General features: G+C 36.7%; 4 protein-coding genes across 4 annotated transcripts in view; all 4 read left to right on the top strand.

The window, feature by feature from the left end:
- The window catches only part of LOC108630496 (membrane metallo-endopeptidase-like 1), a 6,852-nt gene extending 5,642 nt beyond the window's left edge, over nucleotides 1-1,210 (top strand). Inside the window, exons 12-17 of the mRNA XM_018033827.2 lie at nucleotides 4-100; nucleotides 189-240; nucleotides 318-385; nucleotides 449-591; nucleotides 653-820; nucleotides 899-1,210. Coding sequence (XP_017889316.1) covers nucleotides 4-100; nucleotides 189-240; nucleotides 318-385; nucleotides 449-591; nucleotides 653-820; nucleotides 899-1,078 — 708 coding nt within the window. The 3' untranslated portion in view covers nucleotides 1,079-1,210. The remainder of the gene's footprint in view (nucleotides 1-3; nucleotides 101-188; nucleotides 241-317; nucleotides 386-448; nucleotides 592-652; nucleotides 821-898) is intronic.
- A 731-nt stretch (nucleotides 1,211-1,941) lies between these two features.
- LOC108630504 (endothelin-converting enzyme 1-like) lies at nucleotides 1,942-6,934 on the top strand. The gene is made up of 18 exons (XM_018033843.2): nucleotides 1,942-2,051; nucleotides 2,131-2,288; nucleotides 2,377-2,538; nucleotides 2,661-2,744; nucleotides 2,832-3,040; nucleotides 3,112-4,179; nucleotides 4,255-4,356; nucleotides 4,440-4,581; nucleotides 4,669-4,774; nucleotides 4,868-4,958; nucleotides 5,047-5,223; nucleotides 5,351-5,457; nucleotides 5,534-5,592; nucleotides 5,869-5,920; nucleotides 6,005-6,072; nucleotides 6,153-6,289; nucleotides 6,412-6,579; nucleotides 6,666-6,934. Exons 1-18 carry the CDS (start codon nucleotides 2,032-2,034, stop codon nucleotides 6,843-6,845), a joined length of 3,090 nt encoding a protein of 1,029 aa, XP_017889332.1. The 5' UTR covers nucleotides 1,942-2,031; the 3' UTR covers nucleotides 6,846-6,934.
- A 4,906-nt stretch (nucleotides 6,935-11,840) lies between these two features.
- LOC108630495 (resilin) lies at nucleotides 11,841-15,377 on the top strand. The gene is made up of 7 exons (XM_018033826.2): nucleotides 11,841-11,879; nucleotides 12,199-12,778; nucleotides 13,115-13,324; nucleotides 13,364-13,408; nucleotides 13,484-13,566; nucleotides 13,672-14,005; nucleotides 14,340-15,377. The coding sequence occupies exons 1-7, from the start codon at nucleotides 11,871-11,873 to the stop codon at nucleotides 14,471-14,473; spliced, it is 1,395 nt and encodes a 464-aa protein (XP_017889315.1). The 5' UTR covers nucleotides 11,841-11,870; the 3' UTR covers nucleotides 14,474-15,377.
- Nucleotides 15,378-16,068: 691 nt separating this feature from the next.
- Nucleotides 16,069-18,807, top strand: LOC108630501 (no child left behind). The gene is made up of 11 exons (XM_018033834.2): nucleotides 16,069-16,532; nucleotides 16,629-16,687; nucleotides 16,762-16,865; nucleotides 16,943-17,119; nucleotides 17,204-17,311; nucleotides 17,380-17,554; nucleotides 17,624-17,782; nucleotides 17,860-17,968; nucleotides 18,052-18,142; nucleotides 18,230-18,466; nucleotides 18,552-18,807. The coding sequence occupies exons 1-11, from the start codon at nucleotides 16,470-16,472 to the stop codon at nucleotides 18,680-18,682; spliced, it is 1,413 nt and encodes a 470-aa protein (XP_017889323.1). The 5' UTR covers nucleotides 16,069-16,469; the 3' UTR covers nucleotides 18,683-18,807.
- The last annotated feature ends 1,326 nt before the right edge of the window (nucleotides 18,808-20,133 follow it).

The following is a 20,133-nucleotide window of genomic DNA, read 5'->3' as shown; positions in this document are numbered from 1 at the left end:
CAGTATGTATCATGCTCACTTAAAAATTTATTAATCTACAGTTTGCGTTCAGACCCGTTGATAGTAAACGCTTTTTTCTCACCCTTCGAAAATGCAATCGGTAAGTTTTATATATATAACATGTATAATATTTAATTCACTTACAATTAGTTTACAAAATATTTTACTTCATTATACGTGAATTGTAGAAATAACAGCAGCAGATTTCCAGAAGCCATTTTTTGACTTCAAACAGCCATGGTAAGTGCACATGAATATTTTTTTATAGAATTTTTTGTATTATATTATTCTATAGAAATTTAATAATATTCTTCAAGGTACACAAACTATGCTACTATAGGACTGATTATGGGCCACGAGGTGAATCATGGATTTGATATCTTCGGTATGGCCTGATAAATGACACTAACAATTTTCTTCATAGAAATAATAACGTATTATTAATTAGGTCGACAGACTGATAAAAATGGTAAAGTAATAGAATGGTCACCAGAAATGACAGAAGAATACGAGAAACGGGCAAAATGTTTTATGGATCAATTTACCAAGTATAGCGTCGTGAACAATAAAACAGCAAATATTGCTATCGAGGTATAGAATTTTTCTAATATCATGGTTTAAATGTTGTTTGATATTCACATACATATTGTAGGATTATGGTGAACAAACTGCTCCTGAAAACATCGCTGATTCAATGGGTTTAAGAGTTGTGTATAAAGCGTATCAGCGAAGGCTACGAAAATGTAACGAACCAGATGGTGTATTACCAGGATTAGAGAATCTGAATAACGAACAACTATTTTTCTTATCCTTCGCTTACGTAAGTTTATTCACCAAACAAGTATTATATCAGTTGAAAACAAATACATATATTATATAAATGTTTTAACATCTACAGATGTGGTGTGAGGTTGCAGACCCGGAACAACTATTGAAAACATTGATAAGAGATTCACATAGCCCAGGCGAGTTAAGAGTGATCGGTCCGATATCCAACAATGAAGACTTCGCAAAAGCTTACGATTGTCCCTTGGGCAGTCCTATGAATCCTAAGAAGAAATGTAACCTTTGGGAATAAGAAGAATGCTTCGCTCGAAGAACAATTGAAAGATTAATGGACCACCGGAAATTACAACATTCTTCTTTATATTCTACACTTTTCTAAGATTAAAACGAGAATTATATACATGTAATCAATCAATCCCAGATATTGTATTCAATTTATATAATATATTATAATAAATAATTAACAAATTAGAGCTGAAGTTATATTTTATTTTATTTCTTTCCCATCACGTTTTGCATGTTCTTGATATTGTAAGAGAAAATTCTTGACGGATCTATTGTAGGTCGCATAGTAACTCAAGAATCTAATAATTGAGTCATTACAGAATCTTTCGTAAGCCTGGTAAATGATATCTCGTGCAATGAGTTTCTTCTATCTATCAATACCTGACAATGGAGCATAAATAGAATGTCTTGTCGATCAATAAAATGTCCTGAGAAAGTTCTAAGACCTAAAGAAATATTTCTTATTTAACAAAATAAAAAATGAAATAGCAAATCATGAAGCAACATATATATTTCATCATTATAGAAAAAAGATTCTTTCTAACAAACTTTTAATCAACAAAATATTATTTGAAATAAAGAATAATCTTTACCCAATGTTAATATGCCTAATGTTTTACATAAATGTTTTACTGATACAAAATGCACTTAACTGCATTTATTAAATCGTTAAATTACATAATCATTAGAACCAAGCGGAAGCAGAGAAAAATGGCATTAGTTTCCTGGATGCGATATTGGCATTATATCAGCAAAATCACAAGGGCAAAGGATGCATTTGAGACAAGATGAATTATAACACCTTATCAGAACGCGATATAGATAGTTCCATGGCTGTTTCCACCCCCTTAGTATAAAATTCACAGCAGCCATAATTCTTCCGCATTGCTGCAAGTGAAAGACTGGATGTTACATCGACAGACCGATCTTTTTTATCTTTCGATCTGATCACGCCACAGGATGTTACGCCTCTTAATTTTGTAAGTTTCGTGAAAAGTGGATATAAAGTTTTTCATCGACGACTCTTCCATTACATCATTTTTACATATCTTTTTCCAGAGCGTCTATGTGCGCTATTATTAACGCCGGCATATTATCAAATTACATGCTGGAATATCCTCGTACTTTGCAAAGCTTGTTCGGCACGAAAAGAGAAGCCACTGAGGAGAGAACTGGTGAACGCGAAGTATGCAAGACCAAAGAATGCAGTTTAATTGGTAAGTAGTAATTCATATGAAGTATATTTAATCAAAAGATGAAAGCAATTTACGATCAAATAAAAATTTGCCAATCTTTATGACTTAGCAAAAATAATAAAGGAGAGTATGGATGAGTCAGTGGACCCATGCGACGATTTTTATGACTATGCTTGTGGAAATTGGTCGAATGTCACTCCCATACCTGAAAATGCTTCTACCTGGAGTATGTGGGAAATGGTGCAGGAGAGGATCGAAGGACAAATTAAAGGTTTGTCACTTTTAATGTATTTGGATTACAATTTCTACACTCTCATTCAATGCGAAAGTAGTATTATACTAATATAATGACCTCGTTGCGAAATTAAAAATAAGTGAATTACCACGCCTTAGGTTTGATTGAAAATGAGGAAAAACCTAGTGACCTGTTTGCTGTGAAACTTGCTAAGAAGTGGTACCATAGCTGCATGGACGAAGGTACATTTTGATTTAACATGAATCATTATCGAATTAATTAAGTTGCTTAGAAAATTGTTAAAAATTGAATATTTATGTACCATATAGAAAGCATAGAGAAAAGAGGGGTCGAACCATTATTGAATTCTTTATGGAGACACGGTGGATGGCCAATTATCATGGAAGATGGAGAATGGGACGAAAATATATATAAATGGCAAATAGTGGATGACCAATATGGTCGTTTAATGGGATTGAATGCGTTTTACGAAGTAGACTTCGGGCAGATATCATGGGAAAGCGATCCATCCCTATTGGTACAACAGAATGTTTCATCGATGTTAAAATACATGGGACTATAAATAATATTTTGTTATCGGTGTTTCAGATTATGAGACCTCATTTACCAGTAGGTGCACGGAGACTTATTTCATATAATGAGTTCATGGAATTACAAATGGGAATGGACAGCAGCGATGAAAACAATGAGAGCGGAGAAGGTAGCCAGGAAAAGGGGAGCAGGGAGAAGGCTGAAGAAAATGAACACAATAAGGACAAGGAGGAGGATGAAGAAGAGAGTGAAGAAGATAATGAAATTGACGACTATTCCGATACTGCTGAAGAGTCTGAGGAGAAACTTCAGAAGAAGAAAGTAGCTGTTGGACATCGCAGACGTTTGGTTCACGGCAATAGGAGACATAATAATAAGAAAGTGGCGAATAGTCATAGTAAATTAAGGAGGAAAAGAGTGAAGAGGAATGTTACCAACCAAAAGCTTTTGCATAAATTATTGCATCAACTGGATAAAGCTAAGAAGCACAAAGCCCATGCTCATGTGGCACACAGTAAATTAGGGCACAAAGGAAAAAAGGTACACTCTGAGAAGAACAGCAACAAGGGGAAAAGGATTGAACAATCACGTAAGAAGAGAGTAACGAAGAAGAAAATTGCAAAACGGCTTGGTCACGGTAAGAGGAAGAGTGAAAAACATGAAGCAATGCGAAAGAAATCGAAGACAACTGAGATGAAAGGAAAGATACATGGCAACGAACATCGCAAGAATCAGAGAATTGACAATCACAGAATACATCATGCGGTAAACAAGATTTCAGAAAACGATGTTGATGAAGAAGATAATAATGATATTGATGAAACTAATGAAGAAGACAATGAAGAGAAGGGAGATGATGAAGAGACCGATGAAGAAGATAATGATGACAATGATGAAGATGATAGTGGTGATAAAAATGAAGAAGATGACGAAGATGACGAAGATGAAGATGACGTAGATGAGGAAGCTGAAGAAGAAAGAGTGAAAAAGGCGAGGGAAGAGTATCGCGAGTACATTTTAAATGTGTCTCTGGTACTTTCCAGAGAAAGAGGAATCGAAGTACCAAGAGAACAAATGCTGAAGGACATAGATGACATGATTGATTTCATAATTAAATTAATACACGTAAATTCATCGATTTAATTATTCTGTATTAATGTATTAGAATAATTTATTAACAACAATATGACGATGTTTTAGGTGATGATTGTAGATGATCAAGATTTCGAACTATTCAATACGACTCTTAGTGGATTCCAAGAGCTATACGAAAGTTGGGGCCCCATCACACCTACTAATAAAGTAAGACATTTGGACGATATATCAACGAAATAATTTTAATAAACATTGACACACGTAATAGAAATAATTTATATTATATCCAGATAAATTGGGTAAAAAAAGTAGAAAGACTCTTTGCTGAAGCTGACGTAGAGATCGGTGATGATGAAGAAGTAATAGTACCAGGTACCACGTATTTTGAAAAACTTCATGAATTACTCAGTGAAACCCCTAAGAAAGTAATTGGTAAGCTAATTCAAATTTGAAACTATCTTTATTTGCATAAAAACGTTAAAATATGTTTGCGTGTCTAATAACTATTATCATTAACAGTTAACTATGTTCATTGGCTCTTTATTGAAGAGGCATTGATGGCTACAGGAAAAGAATTGCTTGAGTTATTTTACCAATGGACCGGAGACAACAGAGTCGGATCAAGGTATTTACATTATTAAAAAAACCAACATCATTGTTTTACTTATAGACGCAACATATATATCTATAGTTACATATTTAATTTATTCTTTTGCAGAGAGAAAGTATGTTTAAATCTAGTACAACTGACTAATATAGCGGGATATCAATACGTTCAAGAATATCTCAAAGAAGACGTTGCAAAAGCGGTAATAATTTCATGTAGATGCATACTATCGGATCTTCAATGGTATTCTCGTATTTGTTACTCGTAAATGCTAATTGTTATTCTTAAAGGCCAGGGATATGATCGATGACATACAAAAGGAGGTCGAATACCAGATTGAAGAATCGAACTGGGTGAGCGAGGATACAAAACACTTTGTTTTAGATAAACTAGTGCACATGGAGAACTGGATCGGTTATCCCGAATGGTATCGAAATACTACAATTGTCAAACGCTACTTCCAAGGGGTAATTAATTTTAATTGGCATTAATAGTAACTTAATTATGATTAAAAAATTTACAGTTCTTCGAATAGTTAATAATTACATTACATCGATTATTTCTTTTTATCAACAAACTTATTTTTAATTCCAGCTCACCATCGGTCCCTCGTTCTACGAAAACATTATAAATTACATGAGATATCGTAAATGGAAGAATTTTCGAGCAGTGGTACAAGAAGGTTCAGATGATGAAATTAAGTAAGGTTTCGTTTAAAAAATACCAACAGTATTTATATACTAATGTATTTATATTTATGTATATGTCAATTTTTAGCGACATGTTGGATCCTTTGGAATTAAATGCATTTTTCATGCCAACGGAGAACACTATATGTATGTATCTCAACGTACTTATGATAGGAAATAACAGTCTTGTCCAACACACACACACACATTATACATACACACCAATTCTGATGAAAGTTATATGGCATATAGGTCTGATAAAAATATTTAATGAATTGTTTTGTAATCCGAATTTGTTTGAAATCTATATCTCATGGTTCATCAATATTGGCATGTGCAACTTGGATAGGTTCCCCTGTTAATATTTAACATTACCTACATAAATAACTGTGACTAACGATAAATTGTTCTGTCTCAATACAGCAATCACAGCGGCAGATTTGCAAAGTCCATTCTTTTCTCCCAATCGACCATGGTAAATCATCGTAATAACAATAATCATGCAATAAATCCGAAGTATTTTAAAAAAGAAATATTTTATCAAAACCTTGTTTCGTAGGTATGTAAATTTCGGTATTATTGGACTTATCATGGGCCACGAGGTAAATCACGGATTCGATGATCAAGGTATCTTATTATTATCAAAATAAATCAAAATCATTCTTATTTAATCGACGTCAAAATTATTCAATAATATTTTATGTTAGGTCACTTATTCGACAAAGATGGTAACCGAATGGAATGGTTGACCGCGATGGCCGACGCTTATAACAAGAGAGCTAAATGTTTCATTAATCAATATAACAAATATAGTATCCTCAAAGGAGAAAATTTCACGGTTGAAGTAAGTATTTTAACATTCACGTATTTTCTTATTGACAAATATTCTTATATCTATCATAATTTAATAAGATAATTTAGATTATATGTAGAGAAAGATAGTCAATGTTAATTTTGTTTTTGTAGGACTATGGCAATCAGACTATAGGTGAGAACATCGCGGATTCCATGGGTATGCACGCAGTATTCAGAGCTTATAAACGAAGAGAACGAGAATGTGGAAAAGAAGATCCTGCTCTACCGGGATTAGAACAGTTTAGTAACAATCAGATGTTCTTCTTATCATTTGCGAATGTAAGTTTCTGACATATGAGTTCTCTGAATGAACTTGAACCTTTTATAAATTTATAAGTAATGATTATTAATAATTGTACTTACAGTTATGGTGTGAAACGGAAAACGAAGATATGCTGAGAATGCAGGCCATGTACGATGTACACAGTACAGCACGTTTGCGAGTGATTGGCCCGGTGTCAAATTCCGAGGACTTCGCCAAAGCCTTCAAATGTCCAGTGGGCAGTCGCATGAATCCTGCGAATAAATGTAACATATGGAAGTGATACACAAATTTCCATGATTTCATTAGAATTATATTTTCATGATGTAATCTTTACGAGAATTTAATACAGAATACAATTTGCAAAAGTAACTCTTGTATGAACTTTAATTTACATTTACCCTATTATGATCCTATCTACTTTTATTTAATTATTAATCAATGATTTTAACAGTTCGTTTGCCAGGTAGTTAAAATAAAAGATAAAAGCAAGGCCGTTCGAGCATATAAAATAGAATCTATCTTGAAACGTATTAGATTGTAGAATAAGACAATGAATTTAATTTGTTCGATCATCCCATACGTCAAATTCAATGCTAGCTTCCAATGTCTAGATTTTCCAATCTCTCAATTAGATTTAACCTTATCTTTTTTCACATCGCTGCTCATAATCCGTTCCATAAAACTCAATTAACTTTTTATCGAACGTCGCCTTGAACTCCATATATTATAAGAAATAAAAAGGATGTTACGCTCGATCCTCAAGGTAAAACTTCGCACGTTACCAAAGACGAGACACAACGACTGCGAGCGATAGCGCAAGCAAAATTAAACTAGGGTACCCGATTTATATACGTCAGCAACGGCTAACGTAATTTCGTCGGCTCCAAGTACAAGAACCTTCATTCAAATTGTTGCTCAATATATGATTGTACAGATTAACCTTTGCTCTCAAACCATTATTCCTCTAAAAGGAATGTTGCGTGATTTTTCAACCGTATTTAGATCAGAGTACATCGGATGCAAATTACCTTTGCATTTCAATTAAAATTCAAATAGGATTTTTTATAAATACAATATAAATAAATACTCAAAAATTGTCTTATTTTTATTATATATTATTCCTTTAACAGAATTGAGCTCCGGTTCTTTCGCCTCTCATTCATTTACTGCCTAAATATAAATAGCCAAATATACAAGATAAATAAATATATACATGCATAAATAGAAGTAGTTTCATTTATACATCTCTAAATAGAGGTCTTCTATTTATACATCTGTGTATATAAATAGAAGTACGTGTTTGAAGTGAAAAAAGTTTGAAAAGCATCGACGCAAGAACGCGAGGACCAATGGCGCATAACGGCGCGTTAACACGGCAATAAGTCATCCGCGTTTATATCAAAAGTGTAAGCACCCAACCGTATTGCATCGTTAACGGCGGGAGTGTTGCAATTCGGTGAGACAGTTGTAGATCGATGTAGGGACAGTAAATTAGATCAGGCGAAAGAACATTACCTAACTGTAGCACGAGCGCTCATCTTCGCAGGCAACAGGGCTCCAACACTTTCGCAGATCAAATAGAAGTGGTGAAACTCCTTCGATTATACAGCCGCCGCGGATCGAGTGGGCATGTATATCGCGTTTGCTCAGCCAGAGAAAGCACGTTCTGATTCATCGGAATAAACGGCCACCAGTTTGGAACGGATGCATCCTATTATAATGTGCATATGTATATCCAGCGATAAACTATCACTCTCGTTCGATCGATCGTGATATCGCGATAACGTGGTTTGAATTGCTAAATTTGTAAACGTGCACGCGGGCTTTCAGCCGGGCCGATTTTCTTCTTCTTATTCGTTGCACAAGCCCCGGGTTGCATAAATAACGGCGAAGGAGGGAGGGAGAGGGTTGCATTATATTTGTGATCGACACGGGTCTTCCGTGTTACGACGCGCGTCGTGTAGGTACAATGAGGTATGCAGATGTGCGTACGATCGAGGATATGGGAATCTGACGGACGCAATCATGCAGGAATGCTGTTATTTCCTGGCTCTGTCTCCGCTCGATCCGTCCCATTTTCTCTAGCTTTTCTGCTTAAACTTGATTTACTCGTATTTTTAAAAACTGAATTGCGTAATTGCGTCTACACGCTGCATGTACGTGCATATGTATATGCGAGTTCACATAAAGCTAGTGAAAATTTAAGATTCATTGTAAGATGAAATGAGGAATGTTTCCCATCAGGAGATGAATCACGCTAAGAAAGCAGGAAAATCGTAAAACGTTCAAAAGATGAAACGCGATTAGAGAAAAGGAAAACGCCTAACGACGTGATATAATACACGCAATAAATAATCTGTTTGGAACGTACGAGGAATTCAGAAAAGAACAATCGGACGACGTGAAAATACGAAAGCTGGACGCGCACTCATCCCACAGGGGAATTGCTTTTACGTAACAGTTATCTCCGAAACTAATTTGCTATCTTTCCTCGTTGACGCGCCGCTGTCCGGAGATATAATCATCGGAAAAACTATTAAGCAAGTTCCTAGAGTTAATTTAGCCATTCGTGACTTCATTTATCCTAGCTCGTTTACCATTTTGCTCCATCTACGATAAGCATTAATCTCATCTCCGTACGTCCACGTGCAACACGTCCATAACATTAATCTCTTCTGGAGAACAATCTTAATAATTCTCAAACGCGGTTATGATATTCCGAGATTCTCTTCAAAGTCGATCGTCCCAGTCGGGAACGCGGTGACTCCGTATTCCCCGGGTACGACCCGAATCCGAACGAAATTTCGAACGATGCATCAACGCCATCGGAGCGTCAGCTTTATCAAGCATGAAACGGTTCGCCTCCGGTCATTTATTAAATCTGAATAGTCCGTGGCACCGCGTTGCGCGATGCGATTTATGCACGGCGAGGATTCCACTAGTCTCGCAACGCGCCATGGAACCCAGGCCGATGTATAATAAAATGGACACGACGCGATACAATCGAAACTGTTCTAAACCGATTAAGACGAATTTCAGGATTCGCCAACACTATAAATCTCCGATCGTAAAAATCTTAGGGTACTCGCCGCGCTATCTTACTCGTGTTCGTGTACGATGAGGTGCTGATACAATAAACCCGTGACGCAATCTTGCATAATGTATCCCTATCTTAACCAACATCCCACGTTGCCACCACCTGTATTCAGCACGAGTTCACCGATTGCACAAACATTCTGCATCCAGGATACGAGCGTGTGTACACGTTGGACAGTTGAATCCGTATGTCTGCGTGCCCTACTAATTTCGTGACGCGACGTTTTTCGGGATAATTAGTCCAATTATTTTACAAAAAATTAATCAAACTGGATTCTACCATGAGAATCGGAACGACGAATTGTCTATAGATCTTCAATAATTAAATAGAGAATTGAACTGAAATAGATTGGAAGAAGATGCAATATGAAAAGATTACACGAACCTTTCAGAACTTTTAATGTTGTCAAATAAGAAATTAGATGTTTAGATATAATTAAACTGTTGGAAGCGACGTACACATTTATGGATACAGCGAGGAAAAGTGATTTGTATAATTTGATCGGTATCAGTATATTAATCGCATCCTCTTCATCTATTTGCCCATAACAGCATGCTAAAGGATACAGTTAAGATGCATCAATTCCATCACGTATGCGCATTTTAAGCAGCGATGCTCTTAACCCCCTCGCGTTTCAATGACGTGTGCGCTTCGTAAAAACGCATGAGAAAGTCTCGTTGACAGAAAGCGCATCGTTGCCTTAACTGCGCGGGACATAATAGGTTTAATTGCCATCTCTCCTTTTCGAGTTCTCTCTACATGAATTACATGACTCTACTTTTTATAGAATCTTTCGATACCTAGTGTTGACATACATAGATGGTAATCGCTTTTTTATCAAACGTGAAGAAGCTATCTGTTGTTTCGTGAAAAATGTTAGGCTTTAAGATCTCGGCAATCTCGTTTGTCACGCATGAAAAAAAATGTAATAAAACAGCGTCTCACTGTTCACGTTACGTCTGATATGGACGTGAAATTGAAAGATGTATGAAGTACTTAGCAATATTACAATAATTGTTTTATCTCCGCAGCAAACTTGAAAACATACGTCAATGCAATAAAGAAACGACATTGTAACGCCTTAATGGATCACATTATGGCATCGATTATTAAACGATTACGAAATTAAAAGTGCTAAGAAAGTATGTTACAGCATGTAAAGTTCGAACTGTGCCAAAACCATGACATTCGGTATCGATGGCTACTTATCGGTTGCGAAATTAGACGGATGATCGCGAAGAACACATCCAGAGCAGGCGGCGATTAAGAAAACATTTCCGAAATGTATCGAGTCATCGAGTTTCATCATCAATTAACTTTCAGTCTGAGAGCCTCAAAAAAAAATTCAATTAAAAATCCACTTTCTATGTGTACGTATGTACATACGTCATATCAGGACAGATTCTTCAGCCTTTTTACGCGTCACATAATTGCATCGTACACTTTGACAGTTGAATCAATAATCAGTGACATCCGTTTAATCGTCGATAAGTTTTGACTTCCAATTAGACAATTAGACAAATACTTTGGTAATTAGTTCAATTGTCTTCTATTAGCCAATGTCACACTCGTCGGCGCGTTCTTCAAGGATCGAACAATTTCGTGAAAGTTTCCGATATGAAGCGCAGTATTAATCAAGCCGGTTAACGAAGTTGAGCGTTTGAAGTTGCCATCCTTAGAAGGCTCGCATCCTTACAGAGTCCTGCATCCTTCTTCGTCGCGCCGCTCCGCTCTCGTCATCCCGTCAGAGCACAAGAGGAGCGATGCGCCGAGTTAATGATGCACCGCATTGCGTTACAATATAGGATTCGTAACCCGTGAAATATGGAACGAATCCGTACTCTAGGTGGCTGCTACGGTCCCACTCTTCTTCAGTTCACCATCACCACCATCATCGACTGATTCAACACCACCGTGACACAGTTACGCCGTGGCACACTGTAAATCCTGCCCATCTCTTGCACCAAACCGTGATCTAGAAACACGGATGAATCCGGGGATATATAAAGCGGATTAGAACCAAAGTTTGTCATTCCCTCGACACCATCCAACGGTGGAAGGTGCGCGTAGCCAAAAGATAGAACCAACGGAAGCGCAGCGCACCTCGCGTGATCCAGAGGCTCGCCTTCTCAAGGATAAACGAGGGAAAAAGCGGTGGCGAGGAGGTTTATTGTTCCACCCAGAAGAAAGACCCACCGATTCATCGCCATGTCTAAGGTGAGGAAACTCAGGCCGCGATAGGTATGCGCGAGGGAAATTATATCTGTCGCAACTGATAAGCATCGAATAGGAAGAAGCGCGCTGTTTCGCACGTCAGAATGATCCAACCTATTCTCCGTTGGAATTGCGAAAAGCGAGCTCCATTCTCAAACGTGTAACAAAGTTCGACATTTATGAAGCAACCGTAAAATTTTATTCACTAATTAATCGCAGGGGGAAAATGTCTGTGTAGATAACGTCTGAAAAATAATCTTCATCTCTTCTACTGAAATAACAATTAATCAACTATTTACATACGATGTATATCGAATTTCAGATTGGACTAGCAGTATTTATTGTAGCCCTCACCCTGGTGCGCTCCGAGCCTCCGGTGAACTCGTATTTACCACCAGGTAACGGTGGTCCTGGAGGCGGTAACGGCGGGGGTGGCGGTGGACCACCATCGGACGCTTACGGACCACCTGGTTTTGATGGTCAGAACGGGATCGGTGGAGGTGATGGCGGTTTGTCGAACAGTTACGGAGTACCCACCGGTGGAAACGGATACAACGGTGGTGGCTCTGGTAGACCTGGAGCGAACGGTGGGAGGAACGGCGGCGGGAGAGGAAACGGTTTCGGTGGCGGACAACCTTCTAGCTCTTATGGAGCACCGTCCAATGGATTCGGTGGAAATGGAGGAGCCGGAAGACCGTCGAGCAGCTACGGCGCGCCTGGTGCAGGCAATGGTGGTGGCAACGGGAAGAACGGATTCGGTGGCCGACCGTCGAGCAGCTACGGTACTCCAGAAAGTGGAAATGGTTTTGGTGGTGGTAACGGAGGTGCACCTCCTTCGGGACTTTACGGGCCTCCAGGCAGGAACGGAAACGGAGGTAACGGACGACCTTCGGGAACCTATGGTACGCCCGATAGGAATGGAGGAAGCAGGCCGTCGGACAGTTATGGTACACCTGACAGAAACGGGGGAGGTCGGCCATCAGACAGTTACGGTACTCCCGATAGAAACGGGGGAGGCCGACCATCAGATAGTTACGGTACTCCTGACAGAAATGGAGGAGGCAGACCGTCCGATAGCTATGGTACGCCCGACAGGAACGGGGGAAGGCCATCGGATAGTTATGGAACACCTGACCGAAACGGAGGAGGAAGACCGTCGGACAGTTATGGAACGCCTGACCGAAACGGAGGCGGAAGACCATCGGACAGTTACGGAACACCTGACCGAAACGGAGGAGGAAGACCATCAGATAGTTATGGAACACCTGACCGAAACGGAGGAGGAAGACCATCGGGACTTTATGGACCGCCTGGCAGAAATGGTGGCGGAAATGGAGGATATAATGGTGGTAACGGTGGCAATGGTGGTTTCGGAACGAATGGATACCCGTCCGGAGGTCCGAACGGAGGGAACGGTGGATATCCGTCAGGAGGACCAGGTGGAAACGGTGGAGGCTATCCCTCAGGCGGTCCTGGTGGTAACAGAGGAGGGAACGGTGGTTACCCCTCCGGAGGTCCAAACGGAGGGAACGGTGGATATCCGTCGGGGGGACCAGGTGGTAACGGAGTTGGTGGTTATCCTTCTGGCGGACCGGGTGGCAATGGAGACTCTGGTTATCCCTCCGGGGGACCGGGTGGAAATGGGGGCGGCAATGGCGGTTACGGCACCAATGGAGATGATGAAAGCAACGTGAGTCCATATGGAAGATAATTATTCAACAATTAACGTGAATAGATAGTTAATCAGTCTGTTGAAAATTGAAATCTACAGGTTTGCTTATTTTTCGTGTCGTAGGAACCGGCGAAATACGAATTCTCTTATGAAGTCAAAGATGACCAATCTGGAGCTGATTTTGGTCATACGGAGAGTAGAGACGGTGATCGCGCGCAGGGAGAATTTAACGTTCTGCTTCCCGATGGTAGAAAACAGATCGTTGAATACGAAGCTGATCAAGATGGATTTAAACCTCAAATTCGATACGAAGGTGAAGCGAACAACGGATATGGTTCTGGTGGGCCAGGAGGCAATGGTGGAGATGGGGGATATCCCAGTGGCCCTAACGGTGGTGGATCAGGTGGCAATGGTTATCCGTCGGGAAGTCCAGGCGGTGGATCCGGCTTCAACGATGGTATACGACAACCCTATTCATTTTTATTAACCCATTACATTTGATATAACTAACACAGTTCAACAAAGAAAGACTTCTCTCTTTTTTATCATTACGTGATTCTTGCAGAGTTTCTCATACGAAAAACGAAACCGGTAGCAGAATTGCTCTAACAACTACTAAGTTCTTGATAGTTCATTCTCAGTCTAAAGCTTCTGTTGGATTAGAGTTAGGAAAAACTCTGCAATTCGTTTTACTCTCGGCTCGCATTGACATTGCGTTTCGATTTCGTGGTTCGCAGGATATTATTTTTATACTTAGTATATTTATGTAAAATATGTGTCCCATTTTCTAGGAGGATATCCATCCGGTAGACCAGGTGGTGACAATGGTGGTCAGAGAAACGGAAATAACGGTGGCAATGGCAACGGAGGATACCCATCCGGAAACGGCGGTGATGCAGCGGCCAACGGAGGATATCAATACTAAACTTTTATCTAGGTATAGTGATATATACATATATCGCGTGTACTACAAAAAGGGAATATATAGGGTAATGTTTATTACAACGCGTAGGGTAGTTTCTGTCTGGAACAGTAAAAACGCGGCAGTAATCACGGACGATAATACTTTCAGCACGATTGAATTCTTATGTCGATGCTTAATATATTTAATCGCTTTAGGACATTTTCAATCGGACGAATCGAAGTTAAAGATACGCTTACTCGTTTCACCATTGAAAACGAGTACACTCCTTTGCAATGCTTCGTTTGTTTCAGACGTTGTATCCTTCCTACTATAAAAAGCGTAACTATACACATACGATAAACATAAAGACCTCAACCTTCAACTCTTTTTAGAAATAATAACGACACTGTTAGGTATCGACTGCATGCACTTTTATGATATTCGTTCGTATTGGAATACGAACGTTGCAGCGATACTAACAGTATCGTTCAACTAACTTAGCAAACGCACAGTGTCATTTTATATAATCAATTCCTTTTTCAATCTATTTAATAAGACCCTTGAACCAATTGACGTTATATGTACTATTTGCATTGTTATGCGAGTCTAGCAATTGTGGAGTTCTTTAACGGAACTATAGAAACGATAATCTTCTTCAAACATCGAACGATTTTACAACCATCATGAAATGTATACTAATCTTTAACGTTTGTTAAGATGCATCTTTTTGTATTTATTACTATTTATCACACTATATTTATATTTTAACGATGTTTAAAATGTAGCTGTAGAAATGAACGTCCGCATAAATAAAAACTGCGGTAGGCCATAATGTGTTCAGTTTTTCACTCACACCTTTCATGCTGTACAAAGGTATAATCGTACGTTACCGTATATAATAGGTAGTTAAATATACGATGAAGGAAATGTGTGCGCGAAATGTAACACCTAGCATTATTTTTAAACGAATCAAATATCTGTTCATATACAATGTGTAAATACGAAAATAATGTCATACAAATTTCTTATATGCACTTTAATAAGTGAAACTCCTCAACTTTATTTGTAAGGAAATAAACATGAAACGTTTAAATACGAATCTCGCAATCCGTATCATATAAACTTGTAGAGAAGCTATTTAACCAAAAACCCATTTGCACCATTCGGGAAAGTAGAAAATTGGACCATATCACCGAAAGCGTGCATATACGAGCTTATGATACAAATGAATTATTAAAATGCACTTGATAAATACCTGCGTGTATTTTAAATGATGAAGCTGGCTGAAGCGAAAGACGGAAGGGAAATCGACCTCCACAAAATCCTTCAACTATCTTGCTGTGGTAAAACCAGAGAGCCTTCGTCTCGGTCTTCTCCCGCCAATATTACTAATAAAAGCCGCGGATGCGCGAGAAATGCCGGCGTAAATTCCAACATTGTGCCACAGTACTGCATAAGTACACAGTAGGCTGTGGTAGTGCACACATCTTAATATGGTACACATGGACAGCACAATTTTAGGATAAAAAATTATACGAAAATATTACCTCATTGCATGATACTTGAAAGATAAAAATCACTGAATTTGGCTCGTTTGAATTCCAACTACTATAATATACTAGAGTGCGAATATGCTATAGTATCCTGAGAATAGAGCTGACTATGACTAGATGCTGTATTACTGACTAGAACATGGACCATGTCTACGTGAGGACGTGTTGACGTGACCAGACGTGACTACATGTTGGACGTAAGAAAAATTACGTAGCTCTGCGTCTTGTACATCATATCTTACCTGAAGAGTTAACGATTTTGGTGGATATTGGAGAGATATTACTCTATCCCTCTACGTTCAAGAATTCGTGAACCATGAGCAGAACCACTCAGTACTAGCTACCACGTGCGCGATATTGGACCATTCTTGCATACAGTTATAGTCTCTGTATTCCAGATTAACTTGAAAATTCGTAGATCTGTTTCATACAAATAATTCTGCATAAAATATAACTGAGGAAAGATGAGTATAATACCGTGCCTAAGTTGGGTGAAGAGAGGAGTTGCAAATTCTAATCCTCAAAGGGTTAGTTGATTTTAGTAAAATAAAACAAAATTGTTTTTCAGTGAAAACCTATTTGTTTTAAATTTATATATAAATCTTAATTTTTGTTTACTTTAGATCGAATTAACCGCTCAGGAATTAGAAAAAATCATAAGCGAGGAAAAATCTAACTTGGAGTAAGTATCATAATGATTTTCCATGATTCTGAAACAAAATGTTTGGTACTTGTAAAAAAAATGCTTGAATCTAGTAATGTTGAAAACGAAAGTATAGAAGATGAGGAAGTCGTAAATCAGACAGACAAAACAGAAGATCATATGGACGAATATAACTTTGATAAATATGATGCAGAGTGTAGGTTGATAAACCTTTTTGTATCATAGTAAAAGTAATAATACAATCCATTCCGTAATATTCTTATCGATATACAGCGGGTAACATACATTGCAATATTGCCAATATTGTCAGTTTTGAAAAAGATGGGAAGGATCCACTAATAACTGCAGAAGATGACGATTCAGAAAATGAAAATGACATTATCAAAGATACTGATAATCTTTTATTAGTAGGACACGTTGAAGATGATGCCAGCACCTTGGAAGTATATGGTTTGTAAAATACTTTCTCTCTAAACAAAAATACATAATGTCTACAAGAGACTAATGAGATACGTATGTTCATATATTTTACAGTGTATAATGAATCCGAAGGTTCATTCTATTGCCATCACGATCTATTACTACCTTCATTTCCATTGTGTATAGAATGGCTTAATTTCGACCCAACAGACTCGAAACCATGTAAGTGACGAGAAAATCTTCGCATTATTATAAAGTTTCAGCATTCTATACATTCTACAACGTTTCAGGTAATTTATGTGCAATTGGTAATATGGATAGTGTAATAGAAGTATGGGATTTAGATTTAATAGATTGTTTAGAACCAGCTTACAAACTTGGCAGTAAGCCAAGGAAAAAGAAGAATCTAAAACGTAATGGACATAAAGATGCTGTCTTAGATCTAGCTTGGAATGAAACTTATACGTTAGTGTTAAATTCTATCTATAAATTAATATAACTAATACTGAAATTGTTTTTTAAATGGATTTTCAGGCATGTACTTGCAAGCGGTTCAGTTGACCAAACAGTTTTGCTATGGGATTTAGAAGTAGGAGTACCTGTGAACAAATTTACTAGCTTTAAGAACAAAGTACAAGCACTGAAGTGGAATCCAGGAAATCTTCAGCATTTACTGGTTGGCTCTGCAGATAAGTAAGTCTATTAACTGTTAATTAATCATTAGATGTTTTTATTAATTTACGTATATATCTTAATTTTCTATTACATAGAGGAGTGAAGATATTTGATGGTAAGCAAGAAGAGTGTGTAAAATCATGGAAAGCAATGGGAGAAGTGGAAAGAGTATTATGGAATCGTTTTGATCTAAATTACTGTATAGTAAATACATATGATACATGATTTTTATAAAATTTCTTATATAAATAGATTTAAAGAAATGATTTTAATCATTATTTTTTTAGGCTAGTACAGCTAATGGATATTTACATTACATAGACATTAGACAAGATGAACCAGTTTGGAATGCAGAAGCTCACACAGAAGAAGTTGCAGGTGAATATGTTCAACATTTAAATAAGCAACAATATAATTTAATTAAATATAAAGTACATTCAAATGTAACTCGTATTATACTATTAGGTTTAGCTCTTAGTTCGTCGTGTCCTGGACTTGTCGTCACGTCAGGAAACGATGGTTTCCTAAAAGTATGGGACATTATTAATAATGCAGAACCTTTTTGTGTTTGTGAAGAGAAAAGTAATCTTGGTTCTCTATTATGCCTCGAATCAAATCCAGATAATCCTTTTACGTTTGCTGTGGGTGGTGATAATAAAGCCCATAATATTAAGGTATACGACCTATCTACTATATCAGAAGGTATGTTTTATATAATTGCCTTGTACAAGTTAGTATGTACGTTTTGTCTCCTGAAGTTTGATATTTTTCTATGTTTTCTTAATAGTTCGTGAAAGATTTGAAGGGCGAGGACATATTGCAGTAATTAATCCTGATACAAACAAAGCAAAAATAATGGATGTAACTGGTAGTATGGATTCATTGGTTTTGAATCCAGGTATATCTGATGATAAATAGAGTGCGTACGATAAAAATTCTACAAAATAGTTCTAGAGACTGTATAAGAATTTGTATTACTTTCTATACGTTATTTTATCATGAGTAAGACGTAAGAATAAAAGAAGACGCACTAAAAAACTAAACTAACGTTTCTATTTTTCTTCTTAAAACATGTACTTTATTTTTTCTTTGTAATAATATAATATTAACTTTAACAGTAATTTCTGAAAGTTTTACAATCTGTACAACATAGTAATTATGTTCTAATAATTTACAACACATAAATCTAATTTTAACGTATCATTTATACATTGATGATAACTGATACGAAATTTTTTATTCAAATTCATCAATTGAACATGTAAATTTACAAATCACATGTAAGAAAATTTAAGTCGTATATACTAAATATGAAATGGTTGAAAAATGTTTTGATATAATAATTTAATACATTAATGAAGGACATTTATTACCGTATCTTTCAACTTTTATCAGAGGAATCACAATATAGATTTAAAGCTAAAGAACATACTTATAAAATCGATTTCTATTCAACAAAAATTTTTATATTTGTCATTATAAAATTTATAAAATTGCTAGCGTGTATGGAAAACAATGTATGAAATGACAATTTCGTTACCTCATTTTATAAATTCTTAACATTGCATGATTATATGGTTGTTGGTATGCCGAATAATTGTGTATAAATATTTGTAAAAGTATTGTGTACTTTCATGTGTACCATAAGGAATATCAACTTCAATGACAAATTACACATTTTATATTTTAATCTAACTAGCATACAAATATTTTACATGATTTTAAAAAGAATTGGTTGTAGCATCTTATAACTCCATGCACTTACGAAATAATCATATTTATGGTCCTTAGAGTCACAATTTAGTATAATTCAAGTCAATAATGCTGTTTCTTACCTGGTAACGTAAAACATGTAAAAATAAATATAAAAAGAATTATAAATCACAGTTACACGTGATAGGGCAGTTTCTATTATGAGCTAGCTTAATAGCTGTTTTGCTGTACTGTGATCGATACTAACGTAAAAAGAAAAGGAAGAAAATGATCTCGTATAGTATAGCAATGTTACAATATTTACTATGTAAGGAAATCCATGTGTATTTCGAAAATTGGTCAAATATTTTTGACTAATAGAATCTACATGATCTATTACTATGAAAACATAGGCATTAAAGAAGTACATATAATTATCATATCTGCCGTGTTTTAACAATAATAATTACAAATAGTCAAATTAACAAGTTATTTGTTATTGACTCTGATATTATCTAAAATGTATAAAACCATGGTTCACTTATGTCAATTTATGTTGTTATGCGTTATGTTACATACTTTGTCATATATCTATATATAAATTAATGTTTTATATTGGTGGAATTAATTACTATTAAAATGTAAAGCTTGGAACAGATCGAATTTATAGATAATTT

This window comes from Ceratina calcarata, unplaced genomic scaffold (assembly GCF_001652005.2).
Source record: "Ceratina calcarata isolate Rehan_Ccalc_2016 unplaced genomic scaffold, ASM165200v1 scaffold78, whole genome shotgun sequence".
Taxonomy (NCBI): Eukaryota; Metazoa; Arthropoda; class Insecta; order Hymenoptera; family Apidae; genus Ceratina; species Ceratina calcarata.
This window is presented reverse-complemented; position numbering and strand designations above follow the sequence as displayed.

What these genes read in the sequence shown, in the direction of transcription:
- LOC108630495 (XM_018033826.2), top strand. An exon ending in ACGACCTTCGGGAACCTATG is followed by an intron (nt 12,779 to 13,114) that starts GTACGCCCGATA and finishes GAAACGGAGGAG; the next exon opens with GAAGACCATCAGATAGTTAT. An exon ending in TGGATCCGGCTTCAACGATG is followed by an intron (nt 14,006 to 14,339) that starts GTATACGACAAC and finishes CCCATTTTCTAG; the next exon opens with GAGGATATCCATCCGGTAGA.
- LOC108630504 (XM_018033843.2), top strand. Translation starts at nt 2,032, where the DNA reads ATGTTACGCCTCTTAATTTT. An exon ending in AAGAAGACGTTGCAAAAGCG is followed by an intron (nt 4,959 to 5,046) that starts GTAATAATTTCA and finishes TTATTCTTAAAG; the next exon opens with GCCAGGGATATGATCGATGA. An exon ending in GCCAACGGAGAACACTATAT is followed by an intron (nt 5,593 to 5,868) that starts GTATGTATCTCA and finishes GTCTCAATACAG; the next exon opens with CAATCACAGCGGCAGATTTG.
- LOC108630501 (XM_018033834.2), top strand. Translation starts at nt 16,470, where the DNA reads ATGAGTATAATACCGTGCCTAAGTTGGGTGAAGAGAGGAGTTGCAAAT. An exon ending in CCCAACAGACTCGAAACCAT is followed by an intron (nt 17,312 to 17,379) that starts GTAAGTGACGAG and finishes ACAACGTTTCAG; the next exon opens with GTAATTTATGTGCAATTGGT. An exon ending in CCTATCTACTATATCAGAAG is followed by an intron (nt 18,467 to 18,551) that starts GTATGTTTTATA and finishes TTTTCTTAATAG; the next exon opens with TTCGTGAAAGATTTGAAGGG.